Raw genomic sequence first — 19,520 nt, forward strand, 5'->3', positions numbered from 1 at the left:
TATCCTAGGAAAATGGACTAGACCACGTGTGAGCCTTGGGGAGCCTCCTAGCCTTTCATGTTGGCTTAGGCCAAAGGCTAGCCCATCTCTCCTTCAAGATGCCCTTTTCCAATGACCTACTTGGCTCCCACTTGACTTTCCAAGAGACCTTGCAAACACCAAACCACTCTTACCGTGCCAGCTGCACAAGATGGAAGACAGAAAGAAGGAAACCCTTCTTGCCAAAACCTAAAACAGAGCTAACTTCAGGACTTCCCTGGCGGTCCAGTGGTTAAGACTACGAGCTTCTACTGCAGGGGGCCCGGGTTTGATCCCTGGTTGGGAAACTAAGATCCCACATGCTGCATGGCGTGGCCAAAAAAATAACTAAATAAAAAATAAAACAGAGTTAACCTAGTGGCCCACTCCATGCTTTCTTTTCCTTGGAATGTACTCTGGTACTGATAACTTTTCAAATGTGGGACCGTGACCCATGCAGGAGACATGACTGGGACACATTTTACCACACTGGCCTTGTATAGTTGAGGAGAGCCAAGAAAAATAAAGTGAGCAAAGAGCCCTTTTACCTGACTCCCTAACACCTTGCCCCTGCTGCAGCATCCTCTCCTAGCGCCTCGGAAGAACTTCTTTTTCTTTGACTTTTGTCAGAGCTGCTTTTCTATGGGGTGATTTGATAGAGGAGAGGATCAGTGACCAACTATGACCTTTAGACTCAAAATATAAACCACACACATGGGTAACTTTTTCTCTAATGCACCTCAACAAACTTCAACAGGAAAAGTTTTCTAATGAACCAAAGAGACCAGACCCCTAGAGATGTGTTTTCTAATAGTGATGTGTGGCTACAGAGCCTTTGAAGTATTAATATTTTGGCTACATTGGTACAAGTAAAAATATTATGAAGGTAATTTCATCTTTTTTTAAAAAAAAAACTATTTTAATGTGATTACTAGAAAAGCTAAAATTACTGGTCGCTCACATTATATTTCTACTGGACAGAGCTGTGCTAGAAGCGTATGTCATGCCCATAAGTGAAGTAAGATTCGGTTGCAGGCTTAGGAACCATAGTGACCTTTTGCCATCACAAGCCTCAAAGGAAGCGAGTTTGCTAGTTGTTTCCTAGTGCAACTTGTTTCTTAGCGAGGCTGCACTGTGATAGAGAGAACCTGGTACAGGGCAGAAGTCCTATTACAGCCTTTATATTTACGTGGATATGAGAACGTGGTGGAAGCATTCAGCACTTCTTTCTATATAAACCGGGCTAGTTTTTAAAAGGACTAACCTCCTCCCCAACCTCTTCCAGTGTGTTGTTTCCTGCACAGCTCTTTGCTTCTCAGAGCCCCGAGGGGCACCTGTTCTGACACCAGCCCTTAAGCTTCTGTGCCATATCACGCAGAAGGCACTTGGGTCCATACCATGCCAGCTGTGGGTGCCGTATGGAAAAGCCATACCATATACATATGTACAGAATATTTCTGAAGCCAGAAGGAGTGTCGAAGAGCGTATAACTGATCTAGCTTTATCATTTCCTTGCCTTTGAAAACTTTAATCATTGAAATATCTTTAGGCTATAAATAGAATCATGTAGGGAGATAATTCTGAGTTAAAACCAAATATGTACTTTTGTTTTTATATGGACATGGGACTGTGTATGGATGTACGAAAATGTAGGTTGAACGTTTGGATACAGACGGGTTTGACTTTCCAATAATATACGTGGAGTAGGATGTATAAATGAATGGAGATGGTATATGTCAGTCTGCTCAAGCAGGTTTTTTTCATATTTGAAGCAGAGATTTCCTCCTTCTATAATAGTTGGAGAGAAATGTCTGTTTCTGCTTCTGCCTGGTTTAGGTGCAGAGTTCTTAGATGGCTGCCAAAGATTGATGGAGAAGCTCATTCTCTTGACTGAGCCCAGCCTTGGTGACGTGCATCTCAGAACACAGACAGCATGGATCAATGGCCCCATGTAGGGATGGTGCTAACTGGAGCTAGGCTTCAGGCTGTGTTTTTCCTTTGGAGTAACCTCTTTACTTCTTCTTTTCCTTCCACTTCTTTTAGGCAGGACAGGGCTGCTTGCTGATCTCTTGCCCAGTTTTGCTGTGGAGATTATGCCAGGTATTCAGTCATTTAACTCTGTATTTGCTTAATTTGCTATCCCTCCATCTGTCTTGCTTCTGCATTAGTTACTAATTGCTCCTTTAATTTATTTGTACATTTGTCTATATATGTCTGTGGTATTCTCCAGGATGAAATTAAGCCCATTGGAAGAGCCTTCAAATTGTATTTCTCCTGTTACTAGGCCCTAAAAGAATAATGGTAATTAAAAATAGGCTGAGATGGGGACCCAGTCCTTCAGTGTCAGGTATGCAGGCCTTTTCGCAATCTCAGTATCTCAGCTGCACCCAGATAGCTATAAGTATCCTTAACGGAGTGGTTATTAATCGGCATTCCTTATTCCCTAAGTTTTATGTTTACCCATTCATTAGTGTACAACCATGTTACTCTGAATTGCCTTTTATAACTTTATCAAAACATTTTTTCAAACCTTATGAAAGCTATGCACCCCTCCTCCCTTGAAAAGTACACATTTAGAGATCTACATTGCTTTGTATACAATTTCAGGGGCTGCTTGGCCCCCTAAGTCCCTGGGGTCCATGGACCCTATCTCAAGGACACCTGCACCGAATGTACACCTCTGTCTTTTTATGTAGCTTCTGTTGGACATACCAGCTAGACAAGCCAACATCAGTTTGATGCTGCACTATAGCCCATCGTGGAAGGAGGATTAGAGAGAAACAAGAATGAACTATGGGAGAGGACATAACCAAAGGCAGGGAATAGGAAAGGATATGATTCAGCCTTGCTTTGGAGAGCTTCTGCCAAAGGGTTAAGAGCTGCTTAATAACTGAGAGCAAAAGAGAGAAACAAGATAATCCTGGCGATTGGTTTTGACTTGATTCAGGTTTTAAGGAGCATGCAGAGTCTTCACAGTTGAGCTTCACTAATTATTCTTCCGTGAATTCTCCTGATCCTTTCCCATGAGCTGGCCAACCCAAATACAGACATTCTTTTCACCGATGTCGATCCCAAGGACGCAAATAGATATTTCTTGGTGATCCGCCTTATCCAGAGTTCCATCAATTTGTACACATTTGCTCATCACAAAAAAAACACTGTTACACTGCATTGCTTCATACTAGATGTTATATCCCACAGTCCCAAGGAAAAGTTACTGTATTTTTCATATCTGGTCCTGGTCTCCCGAATTTCTCTCCCTTTTGACTCCAAGAATCCTTTCATGGATAACATTCTTTGTTTCTCCAAGGGAACCTGCCAGTCTTTTATCCTTGACTGCCTGACCCAAGTTGTAGCCACCATACCACACCTCTCATCTAATCCTCAGGGCCCATATCTATCTCAGGCCGCATTGTGTTATTATGTCAGTGCTAAGGCACAGGCCAAAGCCCTCATCTATCTACTGTCCTCAGCAAAAATGTTCTCCAGAACATTCTAGCTGGGTACAAGGCCTTCTCACTTCCTGAATAGAGGGTGACCTGGTTATTTTGAATGTATTTCTGATGGGTGAGTGAGGAGGACCATTCAGGAAACGTAAGTTGTTTGTTTCCTCCCTGAGGAAATTATGTTCTAGACAAAGGTCAAATAACTTTATCATGATCACAAAACCCTTTATATAACCAAAATAGCATATTCGCAAGCTCCAACTGAATGTTCCATTTCACTGAAGGAATATTTAATAACTAAAATTCAAACAAAACAATGTGTACTTGAAGTTGATTGCAAAGGGATTTTTGGTAGATGGTTTTCAATCAAAATGAATTGCTTTAATCTTTTGCTTTGAAAGGAAATCATGGCTCATTCCAGTCCTTCCCAGGCCCCCCCCACCCCGCCCCCGCAGTGGGACATTGGATCCTATAGCCAAGTCCCAAAAGCATGACATCAGGTCACTCCAGGGCCACAGTCCTTTTTAACTAAGCCAGATGGATTGGTTTCCTTTCTCTTAATCTCTTGGATGGGCAAATGAATTAAATTCACGTTCAGCCTCTGGCAGAGCAGTGAAAATAGCAGACGTTAACAAACATGGTCAGATATACACGTGAGAGCCTTCCCAGTCATCCCAGTCCTGAGCCACTTTAGTCCGTGGTCATGCTGGCTGTGTAGCGCGGTCAGCTGGAGTGTGATCAAACCATTCTTGGGGAACAGGGTCAGGATCTTCTCTTCGGAGCCTAAGTCTCTAGTTTTCTTTAGCAAAGGGTTTTGATCTCAGCACTGATGCTGAGTACAGGAAAGATGTTAAGAGGCATTCAGTAGGGAAAACAGATGAATACACAAGGGACATGGACCACCTAAACATGTTCTGATTTAGACCATCTAGACACAGAGAACTTTTTCTCAGGACTTAACACTTTTAGGGACAAGATTAACTTGGCTACAAAACATACGAATTCACAGAACCCACCATTTAATAGCTCAGGAAGCAAAGCTCCCCTCTACCTAGCCAGGAATCTCTGCTCTTGTCCCATAGGTGTTCTTACACTACAGTTGGTAAGGTAAGCCCTTTTTCCAGGAAGGGGCCCTGAACCTCCCGCATCACTTTGTACTGGTCATTATGTGTGCTCAGTATGACCCCGGTAACCTTCCTTGCTGTCCACGCCCCAGCCCTGGGAGGGTCTGCACTTCTCACTCTCAGAGTTCCTCCTTAGTCTGCGGGCTCCGTGCCCTGTTATGAGATACTGTCTTCCCCCAGGTCCCTCCCACTCACTCATCTCACAGGGAGGCACTGGTGAGAGGGGGCCTGTCCCGGCGGGGGGCCGCCTCGAGTGTGGGTTTCTCTGTGCGTCCTTCCAGAGTGGGTGTTTGTTGGCCTGGTGACCCTGGGAGTCTTCCTCTTCTTCGTCCTGGTGGGGATCTGCTGGTGCCAGTGCTGTCCTCACAGCTGCTGTTGCTACATCCGCTGCCCATGTTGCCCAGATTCCTGCTGCTGCCCGCAGGCCTGTGAGTAGAGTGATGAGTGTGGAGATGTAGAGTGATCAAAAGAAATGTCACCTCGCCATCAGACAGCTATGTGCCCTGAGCGCCTTCTCCACCGCCTCTCCTTCCACCCCAAAAGCGATCGTTCCAGACTCTCCTCTGCTGGGAGCCCCCAGCTTCCTGAGATGACCATTCTTGTTTGCCTTCTCACCTACAGGCACCTCTCCATGCTTCTGATTTACACCTATCACCCCTGCATTTGGAATCCTCACTGACACTATTGCTGAAAGGAAGGGCAGGTTCAGGATGGTGAGGTTGCGGGGTAAGGCTTTTGCCCTCTCCTCGGGCATCCAAACTAGAGAAAACCTTCTCTGATCATGCCTCGTGCGTGCAGAGAACTCCTCCTTTTTACCAACAGCGTGTGCAAACCACAGCCTTTGGGTCCCATCCAGACACAGATGAGTTGTATTTACTCCTATGACAAAATGGTCCACAAAGGAACTAGTGCTCCTTTGGGCATTCACAATTTTACCTCCCTGGCCAAGCCCATATAGGCAGTAAGTTTGGCACCCTGCCATAAACATCTTGAAGGAGAGAGACACAATGTATATCTTTCATATCCTTAGGAACACAGCAGTTTCCACTCGAGGAGTCAGATTGTCTGCTCTGCTTTTGAGCTCACAGAGCGGGGCCGTGTGTCAGCACATAGCTGGCTTTGCCTCTCTAGAAGAGGTTGGGAGCCTCCTGGAAGCAGCTCTGGGCAACCCAGTGCTAGGCCTCCTCCAGAGGGGCTGAGGCAGCCTACAGCAACATGGTTAAGAGTGGGCTGCTGCTGTCACAGGGGAGGCTGCTGTGACAGCTCCCAGCACTGCTTAATTACTCAGTTGCCAGGTACTACTAAACACTGTAATTCCTTATGTCATCGCTGGAGGAGTCCAAGAGAGTGGGGGAGAGGGGTTCCGATGAATCAATTCAGGACTAGTAGAACACACACACACACTCACACACACACGCACACACGCCCGCGCATACATCCAGGAGCTCCCTTAAGCACACCCTCAGGAATTTTTGGTGTGAGGGTTGTGGAGGGTGGGATGATGTAATCTCTCTTGCTCTTCATCTCCCTCCACAGTGTATGAAGCAGGGAAAGCAGCAAAGGCCGGGTACCCTCCCTCTGTCTCCGGTGTCCCCGGCCCTTACTCCATCCCCTCTGTCCCCTTGGGAGGAGCCCCCGCATCTGGCGTGCTGATGGACAAGCCGCATCCACCTCCCCTGGCACCAAGTGACTCCACTGGAGGAAGCCACAGTGGTAAATCTAGTTCCCGACTGCCCTGCCCCATGCTCCTGTCTGGCTTCCACTCTGGTTCCTTGCTGCTGAGAACCATCTGTTCAGTGACGCTTCTTTGGACAATGATTATCTCCATTCTGGAAACGGGAGCCTGCCAGCTTTGTCAGATATCTCCTGGAATGCGTGCCAGGCTTTCCAAGGGCTGCAGGACATAGCTGCCCCTTGCTTTCTTCCCAGGCTCCTCAATAACTAAAATTATAAGAAAAAGAGGCAAGGTGTACCCCTTGCATGTTGATCATTCAATTAATAAATAGTTATCTCTTCCCTACCTAGTGCTCAGGACTCTACCAGGTACTGTGAGGAACACTCAGACGTGTAGGACAAGGTTTGTCTAACAAGCAGTGTGGCCCAGCCAGGGAAAGAAAATGGACCTTTAGTGGGACAGTTAGATGCTAAAGCGTATGGTACTGGCAGTTCGAAGGAGAAAGAGCTGGGATGGTTACAAAGTCTTCAGGGAAGAGGGGAGATTAGAGATGGGCCTAGAGGAATGAGAAGGATTAGGAAAGCAGAGACACACAGGCCAGCATGGTGGAAGCCCGGAGCTAAAAGAACACAGTGTGTGTATTTGACAGTGTCTAGCTTGTCTGTCTGACTGCAAGACAGTGGAAGAATATGGTGGAGCCAGATTAGGGAGGGCCTTGAAACCCCTCCCAGAAGAGCTGGGGCTTGGTGCCATAGCAAATGAGATCCACTGCAGGCAGGTTCCTGAGTGGAGAGGTGACATGTTGACAAAGCACGTGGTAAGTAGGAGAGAGTAGAATCAGAGACCTTGAGCTGAGGTGTGATTGAAGTGGGACATGTGAGTGTCTGGATTATGATGGAGACAACGGGCGTTGAAATGAGTGGACGAATCTGAGAGATGCTTTGAAAGAGCAAGCAGTTAGATGTTCGGAGGCTTCAAAATGAGCCCAGTTGTCTAGTGGTGCCTATCCTAGACAGAAATGAGGTAACTGGTAAGGAGAGTTTATTTGGATGAAGATTAGCCGCACTGAGGGCATGATGGATTCGAGGTTATAGGCAGGGGTAGAGGAGTACAGAGACATTAAAATGTAGCCTACTGGAGGCATCTGAACAGGACTACAGAGTAGTAAAGGTTAGAACTGTGTATGTTTAGGAGGTGATTTTTAAATCCCTAGGTGTGAATGAGCCGCTAGGGTTGATGAAACAGACATTTCTCCCCTGGAGGTATCTGGACAGCCTTCAGTGGGGAGCAGGGAAGAATGTCTAGTCCATTTAATGAACTGTCAATGCTCCACCCTGGAAGGAGTGGATATCCTCAGTGAGTAATTGGTATTTGTGTTTTTTCTCTCTCAGGAACTATTAGCAGGATTCTGATGTCTGAGACTGGGAATGAGTCACAGACTGAGAAGTAAAAGTTAATGATCAAGGACACACAGGGTATTAGAGAGATAAATACAATACAGTCCATTTCCCCAAAGGATGGAGTGGGCAAAAGAGGCATTAATAGGACTTGTCTCATGCTCTGTTTGCAGCTTGCCTTTCCCCCCCAATCTTCTGTCTCCTTCCTTCCCATCAGAACCCTTTCCCTCTTACTTTTTATTGAATGGATTCTCATAATAAAATGACTCTTATTCATAGAATGGCAAATACTTCTTCTCTCCTGTCTTCAGCCTGTTTCCAGTTCCTGCTTTTGCATATGCAGTTCAGGCATTTGGGCTCCATCCTGCGATACTAAGCAACTGCAATTAGAAGTGGCTTAAAAAATAGAAAAAAAAATTATTTCACATAGCAGGAAATTCCAAGGTAAGGTGGTTCTGGGCTTGGTTAATGGAACAGTTCAGGTGGCATCACTGTAGGACCTAGTTCTTTCCGTCTTCTGTTCTGGCATCCCGAGTGCATCCTCTGTCCTCCCGGGCTGGCTCCCCTCCAGATTCCATAACGACTGCCAGCGTCCCAGATGCTAAATGCATTCAGAGACGGAAAAGTTATGCTCCTTCCTTGTGCTCCTTTTCTCAAGAGTGAGGAAAACTTTTCCAGAAGCCTCTTCCCCTTCCAGCAGACTTCTCCATGTCATTTTATTGGCAAGAATTGTGTCCTGTCTCCATTCCTAAACCAGATTGGCTTGGACCAACCAAGACTCATCTCTTAGGCCACAACACCTATTCACCTTGGAAATGAACAAAGTCAGGATTCTGTCAGCAGGGGAAAAGGGGAGAATGCACAACCAGCGCCGGCCAAGCTAGTCTGGCTCATGTTATCATTTTCTGGCTCGTTGAGTCAGGAGTGAGTTCTTCATGATCCTCACTGGGCACATTTCTGTACTCATGGTACCGTGGCCAGAATTACTGATGGCATTTGGCTATTTCTCCTTTAAGAAAAGTGGCTTAAGCCACTGTTCCATATAGATTGTCCTTTAAAGAATGTCACAAGTGTTAAGAGATGCTGATTTATAAAGATGTAAATTTAGCCTATTTTTTATTTTTATGCTACTTCAATTTTAGGGTAATCATCTAGCAACAGTAATTTTTCAGATTACATTTGTACACAATACTCTTTTGAACACTCCGTGTAGTTGAAAAGACATCTTTGATGAGCTACCTATAGTATAGCCAGTTAGTTACCGAATGGGCAAGAGGTAAGAGGCACCCTGATTCCTTCTCCCATTCTTCATAGCGGCTACCTGCTATGTGTGTTTGTTACCTGTGTTACAAAAAAAGATGACTGTCTCCTCCTGTCCTGCTCTGGGGCCATCCCCTTCAGCTTTGTCAAGGTTCTCTCTTTGCTGAATCTCCATACCCCACCCCATTCCCACCTCACGTCTTTAGCCTTTCCTTCCTATCAGCGTTCAGAACACACTCGGATCTCTCCTTTCCTTCCTATCAGCGTTCAGAACACACTCGGATCTCTCCCATTAAAATACAACAATTTGCAAAAACCCTATAGTCCTCTGATGCTACTTCCCTATCCACGTTATCCTCTTCACAGCCAAGCTCCTTGATAGAGTTTTGAATCTTTAATGTCTCCATTTCCTCTCCTCAACTAACTTCTGTCTTGCTATTGCTTTCACCACTCTAAAGACCAGCGCTTGCCAAGATCGCCTTATTGCTAACTCGAATGGATGCTTCTCAAAGCTTGCCCCCTTGACTTCTCAAAAGCACTTACCACCCCTGACAACGCACTCATATTTCTTTGCCCTCCTCAACACTGTACTTTGGAGTTTTTCCTACCGTTTTCACTATATGCTGGCTGTTCTTTCTCTGCACATCCCCCAGATGCTGGTGCTCCTGTTTGTGCAAGGTCCTCTCCCTGGGGAATCGTATCTAGTCCATGGCGTCAGTCATCATCTATATGCTGATGACTGCCAGTCTTTATCTCCATCCTCTCTCCTGTTCCTCAGTCCCATATATCCACCTGCCTTCTGAACATACCCACCTTAATGTACTACAGGCATTTCCAGCTCAACATCTATCTAGGAAATGGAATTAATCTGCTGTTTCTCAACCTCAAACCAACTCCTACGTTTCTTATTTTCGGTGGATGGCACCGTTATCTACTTAGTAGCCCAAACCAGAAGCAGGGGCTTGATCCTTATCTCTTCCTCTCCCTCACTTCTCTCATCCAACTGGTCACCAAGTCCTTCAGATTGGACCTCAAAATAACCTTGAATTGGTCCATCTCTACTCAACTATCCTAGTCATTGCCACCATCATCTCCCACCTTGATTAATGCAATTATCTTTTCCCTTGCTTGAATCCATTTTATTTTCACATCTACCTGGTCTCCACTCATCCTTCTTGCAAAAGAATTGAATAGGCAAGTAGGGTTCTGAAATGTCATTTTTCAAACTAATAAGGATGTGTGTCTATATATATGCCTACTGTATGTATACAGAGAATATGCAAATTTTAAGCATCACTTCTCCCACAACTGAGCTGCTGTCACCCTGGGGGTGGAATCTGGCAGCTGTTCCATTATCCATAAACAGCCTTCCTTAGCTTATTAAGATAGGACGGGAAGAACAAGGCTATATCCATGGATATCTGCCTTACAGACTTCTTTTGCAAGTTTTACAAATCGGATTTGGCTTTAAAGGGGAAATTAGCTGAAAAATAGTTGAGCCTTAATTGGGTCAGAAGTATCAACTCAAATCTTTTAACAATAAGAATTTTTGACATTATAGCTTGGCATCAAAATGAATATCCCAATAGTCCCTCTCCAGTAAAAATCAAAGTTGGCAAGGCTAATAAATTAGAGGAGCTGAAGTATGAAAATCCACACCAACCAAAGGACTTGGACCAGACTGAACTTCAAAAGAGAAATAAATCACCCATCGACCCTAAACTGAAATATCACCAGGAAAAAAGTCATTTTCCAAAAAATGCTGGTCTTTGGCCAATAATGTAGTACATTTCTTATTAAAATATCACCACACATCAGAGAGTTCTCTGATCTTCAGACAAATTACAGATAAAAATCGGCTTGACACCATTCTATTTGTTTTCAAATCAAGAAAACTTTAATGAATGCGTACAAATCTCTCAAGGAGTTTATGGTCCAGCAGAGTGGTTTCTGGGGGCTTGTGAATGGACATCAAATGAGTGACAAATAGAAAGGAGCCTATGATAAGACTGTTCTCTGATGCCAGCTCAGAGAAGGAAAAGTCTCATCTGCTTGGAGGGATCAAGAAGGGTTTTCTGTGCTCCTGAGCATATACGTGACACAGAGCCAGGTTCTACCACGATGAGAGAATTAGTTATAGCGTGCCACCCATCGAATATACAGCTTTCAATTAAAAGAGGAAAACCAACGCCTCTTAAAGGGAGAAGTGCCTAGCTTTTTTAGCTACTGAAACCAAACGGATGATGCCTCTAAAGTCTAAACATCAGTACTCTGCCTCTGTCCTTTTTGACAAAGTAGAGGGATTAAGATTTCTGAACTCATGAGCTGGTGTGACTTAGAAATCAAAGCTGAAAGGATCTAGTACAGTGGTGTCTCTTTACAATGCCAGTACTGAAAGGCGAAGCTGCCATTGTCATTTGAGGCTGTGAAGAGTTACTGTAACTTTGCAGGGGCATGATAACGTATGCATACATGATCAAATCTGTCTCGTAATGAGGAGTGCAATTTGTTATAATGACACAGAAAGCAATCTAAGCGCCGGTCCAAGTTGCAGTTAAGGGAGCAGTTTCCAGCTGTTGCTCAGGATGGCAGCCATCTCTCATTGCCAGGGGACAGTTGGTACATTGTTTCCTATAGCAATACTCTTCCCCCCTTTATCTCAGTATTACTGAATGTTTGCCATACAGTGCTTCACATATTAAGAACACCTAGATAAAGCCACAGCTGCAGGTAGAGTAGACCCTTCCCTAATGCCTATAAACATGCTCATTTTCTTTACTAAAAAATAATCATCAACAAAACAACAAAACTTACCTAAACCTTGCTGCTCCCTCAAGCTACCATTCAAGCCTTCCCCTTCCTGGTGAAAATTCTCCAACAAACCCATCACATGGCCTTTTCTGCCTTACTTGTAATTCTCTGTAATATAGTTTTTATTCCTGATTTTCATTCATTCATTCATTCATACAAACACATGTGTTTTGAGTGTCTGCAATGTGTCAGGTTCTATGCTAGGTGCTCAGGATGCAGAGATAAACAGAGAGAATTTGTCCTTGACCTCAGGAAGTTTACAATCTAGACAGGGAAACTACTGAAAATACTGTTTCTAAGAAAGCATTAACCCTACCCCCAGCCCCAGGCTGGCACCAAGTCAGCTCAAGCAAACATTTAAGTGCATACTGTGTATAGATCACCATCCTGGGCTTTACGCTGAGCTAGAATGATAAGCAGTCTTTTCCCTCAAGAATCTTTGGGAAGATTAGACATTTATACAAATCATTTGAAACCAATGAGAATATATTAAGGGCCATGATGAAAGTTCAAAGTAAATGATTTGTAAGTTAGGAGTGGGATAGAGAGAGAAGGGAGAGAACTTTTCTAGCTAGAGAAAAAGAAAGCCTTTTGGATGAGGTGTCATCTGAGCTGCCCCTAATAATTACAGAGAACTCAAAGTGCGCCACTGATTTGGTCTTGGTTGTCTCCTTTCTTTTTGGTTTATATATTTGTCTTTCCCCTATGAGATTATTTAAAAGGTGAAAAGTATTAGCTGTATCTTACAGACATGAAAACTGAGTCCTGGATAGGTCACCACTTATTTGAGGTCCCTCAGTAAATCCAGCGGCATGCCTACAAGATGCCCAGTTCCCCATTTCCCAGCCCTGTGTTTCATCCATCAGACATAACTGCCTCAGAACAGACATAGCAGTTCCGTGGGATAATTGCATTTTAAGTGAACTGTCTGTACTATGTAAACACCTCTGCAGAGATGGAAGAGTGTGTAGCTTGATAAATAAAATCATTTCTGCTAATAATTGCTTCTGCATACGGATCATGGATCTAACCTCCGGGAGAAGGTGTACTAAAAAGCGTGTGCTGAGATTCATTAATTTTTTTTTAAGTAATTCCACAATTGGAGCTGAATGTGGACTGCCCATCCTGTTCTCATATAGAAAACCAGTGCACCTGCAAATGGATGTGTGGGCGTCTTCCCAATCTTCAATGCCAGGGCTGTGATTAGAGTCTGTGGAAGATATTTTAATCTTCCACGTACATGCTTGTGTGGGGGGCTCTGTCCACAGCCGGGGTAACATGACCAGAGTACAGAAAGCAGGATTTTCTCCAGAGGTGCATGCAGTCGTATGGTTTCTTTATGGTATTTGCCCTACTCTGGGAACAGAGAATATTGGAGGCGGGTCATTTGCTTCCATCCCACTGTACAGTCCTGATGGGCTGTCAGGTAGGACCGTGCCTCAGATGACACTGCCTATGGCACACCTAAGAGCATTTTCTACTCTGGGCTCTTCCTTTTTGTCTTCCTCTCCTATCTCTCCATACTGTCTCTGCTCCTAGACTCCAGAGAGGCAAGATGCCCAGTATGGTTGGGCTTCAGTCAGACTACATGGTTCCGGTCCCAGAACTACCACTTATTCCTGAGCAAGTTATAAAACCTCTCTGAACCAAAGTGTCCTCAACCATGAAATGTGGCTACTAACAGTTAACTTCCTTATGTAGTTGTGAGGAATCAATGTCCACGTAGAGCATTTAGCACAGGACCTAGCACATTTCAGTGCCCAGTTAAGTGTTGTCTATTACCCTTATTGTTCTGTCCCCATCCCACTCCTTTCACTCTTTCTTGTTTTCTCTTTCTCTTATCTGTGAAGATTGGCCCTGCCCGTGTCTGATCACCCTTGGGGCTGGTATTGGACTCGACTGATAAGTGACATGGGGCTTCAACAGCCTTTGCCCCTGACAATATGAGTGATGGGAATGTAGGAGATGGTATTATCTCTCATGCTTTGGTTTTGTTTTTTATTAAGCCCTGAAAAGAACACCTGCCTGTAACCACATAGCAGCAGGTTGAATTAATCATGTCAAAAATATGGTAATCCCTTTCCTAAGAGGAAAATGCTAAAGAAATAATAATGGAACCATAATAGTAATCCATGTATTTTGCATTTTATTTTGTACTAATATGTATAAAGCCTACAATCTAATATTAGCTCTTATGCATCACCTAGTTATGGAATTTTTGCACAATCTCCCAAGCAACTAGAGGCTTTTAGGCCACCTGTGTCAAGGTCCCTGACGTTTGGGTATCTGTTTTAAAGCTACATGTGCTTCCACCAGGTGAAGGTATGAACCTCAGACTGTAGAGTGATCTGCGGCCCTAGTCTAGAGAGTGGTCTTTTTGTAGTGTGAGTGTACTCCCCCAAACTTTGAGAAGATGAGCTTTAAGTAGAGCTATAAGAGGTCAGGAGGTAGGAAGCAGAGGTTAACAAATGACTAAAAATATACTGTAATAGAATTTTGTTGTTGACCTGCCGATCCTCCATTCTAATGGAACCATCTGATAAAGGGGATCTGAAGTATGGTTCCATATATACAACTACAGGTTACGATTTCTGGGTGATTTCAAAAAGAGTTGTTATTAGTGGGACCCATGTTTTCTACTTGGTAAAATAAATGGAAGCTGTCTTCTCCTGATTTTTTTCACCTCACCTTCTTGTCTGTTTCTCAACAGTTCGCAAAGGTTACCGGATCCAAGCTGACAAAGAGAGAGACTCCATGAAGGTCCTATACTATGTCGAGAAGGAGCTGGCTCAGTTTGATCCAGCCAGAAGGATGAGAGGCAGATGTGAGCATCTGTTAGTTTTACGTGATCTGTGCATCGTGCTAAAGGGGATTTGGGGGTGACCATACGTGGGCAGGCCTGAGCTTTCAGGGTCAGAACTAGTAGGGGTGCTGGTGATACCACCCTAAAGAAAGTAGCTTTGAGTACATAGAGGAAAGAAAAAAGGGATTCTGGTATGAAAAATAGAGCAATCACAGGGAACTATATTCAGTATCCTGTAATAAACCATAATAGAATTTAAAAAAAAGAAGAGCAATCATATACCATCTTGGTTCCTATCGTGTCTCTCCATGGGGCAGTCAGTACTGCTGGGGCCGTGCAATCCTGGGGTTGGAAATATTTTATTAAAACAGCCTTTCCCTACTACTCCCTTTAAAATATATTCAAAATAATGACCTAGGATGTAGAAGCTTGAGTATCAGTTTTTTCCAACATGAAAGGCCCTAGCATTGAACGACAGTCCAGCTGCCCGACTTGCCGTTATCAGTGAAAGTGAAAGAGCAAGTCTGCCAAAGAAATGCAGTTAAGTCAGAAAGAGAAAGACAAATACTGTATGCTAACACATACATATGGAATTTAAGAAAAAAAAAGGTCATGAAGAACCTAGGGATAAGACAGGAATAAAGACACAGACCTACTAGAGAATGGACTTGAGGATATGGAGAGGGGGAAGGGTGAGCTGTGACAAAGCGAGAGAGAGACATGGACATATATACACTACCAAACGTAAGGTAGATAGCTAGTGGGAAGCAGCCGCATAGCACAGGGAGATCAGCTCGGTGCTTTGTGACCACCTAGAGGGGTGGGATAGGGAGGGTGGGAGGGAGGGAGACACAAGAGGGAAGAGATATGGGGACATAAGTATATGTATAGCTGATTCACTTTGTTATAAAGCAGAAACTAACACACCATTGTAAAGCAATTATACTCCAATAAAGATGAAAAAGAGAAAGAAAGAAATCTCGTAAAAAAGAGGCCTACATTCCTTTGAGATGCCCAGCAGCAGAGGCTGAGGGGCCAGCAAAGAGGCTGCCCCTCTTGTCCAAAGAACGTTTTAATTACTGAGTCTGTAGGTGTCAGGGCCCCAACCCTTAACTCACCCACAGCCCTGGGAGACTTTGCAGCTGACACAGCTGATTCTTGATTTGGATTCTAAATTACCATCTGTCATGAGAGGCATCACAGGGCAGGTCTGACACGGACAGGCTAATGATCAGAGGGTGCTGGCAGGCCTGGGAGTGAGGTCACTACGTTTCTCTCTTTGAACCCTCCTCGCCTTGGAATCCACGAGAGACTTGATGGCATTGTTGGGGAAACAGTCCCAGACTAGAGGAGCTTTATTCAGATTAAAGACAACATATTCCTCCCAGTTTGCAATTCTAATTTCATCCTGTCTGAGTTGCATCCATTGCTGCCTCCACCCACCACACTGGTTATAAAAAGACCATCTCCAGATTGGAATGTCAGGAATGCAGATGTCACTGCACTTTGACAAGCTAGTTGTAACAGTGTTGTCATGGATCTCTGTAAGGGGACAGAGACAGAGATAGTCAGAGATCAAGGAGAAAGGGCCCATGGAGGAAATCTGTGAATCTCACACACACAGAGAAAAAGTGAAAAACGGAGGTTGAAAATAAAGGGTGGATCCCAGTTTAGGTGATGTCTTCTGTCTGCCTGGATTAAAGTGGTCTCCAAGGGCTGGCTGGCCATAAGGTAATGACCAAGGAATCTCAGAGTCCAAGGGATGGCCTGGGTTGACAGATGAGGAAACAGAAGCCGAGAGGGTTGAAGTGATAGAATCAGGACTAGAACCCAGCTCTTCTGATTCCCGTCCTGTGCCCTTTTGTTAAACTAGACACTTTGGAGCCAACTGTGGAATGTGCCATAGCTGCAGCGGCAGTTTCTAGTCAAAGACCACAGACTTCTAACTCATAGGACTTTAGGATGTTGGAGCCGGAAGAGACTGAGGCTGTCGAATCTACCTCCCTCATTTTACGAAAGAGGCAAGGGAGGCAGGGGGGAAAGTAACCAGTGCCAGAGCTCAGTGTCGGGGCCAGAACTGGAGCCCAGCACTCCTGAACCTGCAGGTTGACGTTACCATAACTGCAGAGAGATGAAGTAGGAATCTAGTTCTCTTTAGTTTGAGAGGTTCTGTTCCTGAAGAGCAAAGTAAACCCTGGGGTGGATCACGGACATAGGACACTCTTGAAGATCTCATCGTAAAATGAGTCTCATAGTTTCAGGTGCGGCAAGGGAGTAATAGATTCTGTAAGAAATAGGAGTTTCAGGGTCAGGCCCATGAATTTCCCAGCCAGGGTGATCCTCATTCGCCTGCCCCTTGTAAATAGGGGGTTGCTCTTAGGATATTTCAGTCTGGAATCAGCAAACTACGGCTCCCAGGGCACATATGTTCCACCTCCTGTTTTTGCAAGTAAATTTTCTTGGAACACAGCCATGCCAATCCACTTCTGTATTACTTATGACTCCTTTCATGTTGCAATGGCAGAGTTGAATAGTTGTGACAGTATGGCTTGCAAAGCCTACAATATTTACTATCTGGCCCTTTACAGAAAAAGTTTGCCTATCCTGCTCTAGAGTTCCATTATTAGGTGTCTGTGAAGTGGGGTATGTTGATGTTCATGTTCACTGTGGCCGAAATTTTAGAGCAGCATACAGCCTGGACTGTCCGTCATATGAATGGTGAAACAGAGCTAGCCCTGAGTATCTGGAGAAGTGAAAACTGTCCATTATTCCCTGAAGTTTAAGGAAAGGTCTGAATAAATAATGTCATTTTTCAAGAAGCACACTCGGTGCATTTTAAAGCTCTCTTCTGTATGGTTCCCGGGAGATTGGAGTTCGCTGGGATCATGAGAAAAGAAAGGTTCTAGATTTGATTAATCACTAGGATCTGAGTTGTTTTCCTTTAAAATAGGCACGGACTAGTCCATTCTCCTTACGGGGCAGAAAAGGCTTATAATTAGATTATAATTCAAAACCAGCTGATCACATGACCAAACTGAACGGCATTCCTGGTCAGCCTTGTGTCCTGGTAAAACAGGACAAGGAGGCTGTGTTTATGCTGTGGGGGGAGACCCTCCCTTCCCTTCATGGGTGGGAACCAGCAAAAATTCTCTGCTCCTCTAAGAACCATTGGGGATATAGGGAGGAGACGAGGTAGAGGGGAAACTGAGACACACATCTGTGCTTCCCACATCTGATCTCGGTTTACCTGTTGCTCAGCAGCCGGGCCCTACACCTTATAAATGTTGATTTTGATAACAGTTTGAAGTTCAAAGGATTTTTGGAAAACAAATGGATTCAGTTACATTACAAATAGATTCGCTAGATTTATTTTTTAAGTAATGTGAAATTCAACCCATTTCAAAGTTTCATAAATAAATAGTTTCTTTGTTCTTTTGTTTTCTTTCCAGACCGTGACTCTGGTCCTTATTCACAAGTGCTTTTGTGAAAAGCTACTTAGGCCACCCTAGGAAATGAGCAGGCTGTGACCATCCCCTCCCTCTTCACATTTTTGGGCTAGGACCAGAGTATAAGCGGAGGCCCAGAAGCCCTAAGTGCAGCCCAACCTTCCCCTTTTCTTCCCGCACCTCCAAACAGCTGTCCTGGCCACCCATGGCCCCATACTCTTTGGGGAGTGGAAGAGGTCTACTCAGGCCCTGGAAATGGACTTGGTATTGTTTGGGGAAGATAGTCCAGGTTCCTGGATGAACATCCAGAGCGGGGGGTGGATGGCCACTAGGTGTGTACACCCCCTTGGCCCTGTGGACTCCTCGCTCTGTGGGGAGGGGCACAACTGCAGGAAGCTGGAATGGGGTGCCTCTAAAGCGGAGCTGTAGCACTGACTCTGAAGGCCCCACCCTGGGACTCAGCCAACAGTAGGGAAGATCCTGTGGTCTGTGGCTTCTCTCTCTTTTTGCCCCTTTTGCCTCATGCCTGGGATCATCATGGCTCATCACTGAATTAAACAACAAGAAGAAAAATATTTGAGCAAGGATGCTGATGTACTAGGAGGAGACCAGCTGTAGAGAGCCCAAGTTCTGGGAAGCCTGCCTTAGGTGGAACAATAACAATTGTTTTCCTATTCCAAGAACAGAGCATGTAGGAAGCCTCCCTCTCTGTAGGCAAGTGGGCTTCCAGCTGGAGCCAGTTCCTGCTGAGCTAAGAATACAAATACCACTAGCTCAGGTCTACAACCCACCCTGGACAGGATTGAGGCCCTCGGGTGGGAGTTTCCCAAAGCCTCTAGTCTCAGCCGTTAACCGAGTTCCCATTCTGTTCTATGGGTAGGAAGCTCTGTCATGCCTGGTTTTTGTCCCTGCAGATAACAACACCATCTCGGAACTCAGCTCCCTGCATGAGGAAGACAGCAGTTTCCGCCAGTCTTACCATCAGATGCGAAGCAAACAGTTCCCTGTGTCTGGGGACTTGGAAAGCAATCCTGACTACTGGTCAGGTGTCATGCGAGGCAGCAGCGGGCCAAGCCGGGGGCCCTCGGCCATGGAGTATAACAAAGAGGATCTGGAGAGCTTCAGGCACAGGTGAAGGTGGCTGTGGCCGGGCAGCGCTGGTGCTGGGCGTGAGGGGGCAGGATCTGGGAGGCAGGGTGCACGTGAGGCTGCTGTGATCCAGCAGCATCTCTGTCTGCCCTTCTAGGTTATTCTGCCACGTCTCTCTGTGGGCTGTTGAACATCCCTTTCCCACATTTATTAAGCAAGGGAACACTTGGGACACCATGAGCAGAAGTAATCACTCAAGGCTCCTTGAAGAGGGTACTCTAGACCCCTTAATGAACCTTGTTAACATTTCTCTGCTCTTCTCACGTTGTATCCTATAACCTCTAAAAAACCCCACCCATCACCTCCATCATTTTTGATCATTTGTTTTGTGAAAGGTCAAGTGCCAAACGTGTTATACTGTTGCATTTGAGTCTCCTAATTCTAAAAGGGA

The 19,520-nt window shown here is 44.9% G+C and overlaps 2 protein-coding genes across 4 annotated transcripts in view; one reads left to right on the forward strand and one right to left on the reverse strand.

Moving 5' to 3' along the window:
• MAEL (maelstrom spermatogenic transposon silencer) overlaps positions 1–19,520 on the reverse strand; it is a 132,234-nt gene that overhangs the window by 111,900 nt on the left and 814 nt on the right. The window lies entirely within an intron of this gene.
• Positions 1–19,520, forward strand: part of ILDR2 (immunoglobulin like domain containing receptor 2) — a 58,785-nt gene that overhangs the window by 33,259 nt on the left and 6,006 nt on the right. The window contains exons 4-8 of one of the 2 annotated variants that reach the window (XM_073804764.1): positions 2,062–2,118; positions 4,870–5,016; positions 6,125–6,301; positions 14,442–14,555; positions 18,895–19,111. In XM_073804764.1, the coding sequence (XP_073660865.1) occupies positions 2,062–2,118; positions 4,870–5,016; positions 6,125–6,301; positions 14,442–14,555; positions 18,895–19,111 (712 nt within the window). The remainder of the gene's footprint in view (positions 1–2,061; positions 2,119–4,869; positions 5,017–6,124; positions 6,302–14,441; positions 14,556–18,894; positions 19,112–19,520) is intronic. The other variant, XM_073804759.1, reaches the window with a different exon arrangement.

Source organism: Tursiops truncatus, chromosome 1 (genome assembly GCF_011762595.2).
Source record: "Tursiops truncatus isolate mTurTru1 chromosome 1, mTurTru1.mat.Y, whole genome shotgun sequence".
NCBI lineage: Eukaryota > Metazoa > Chordata > Mammalia > Artiodactyla > Delphinidae > Tursiops > Tursiops truncatus.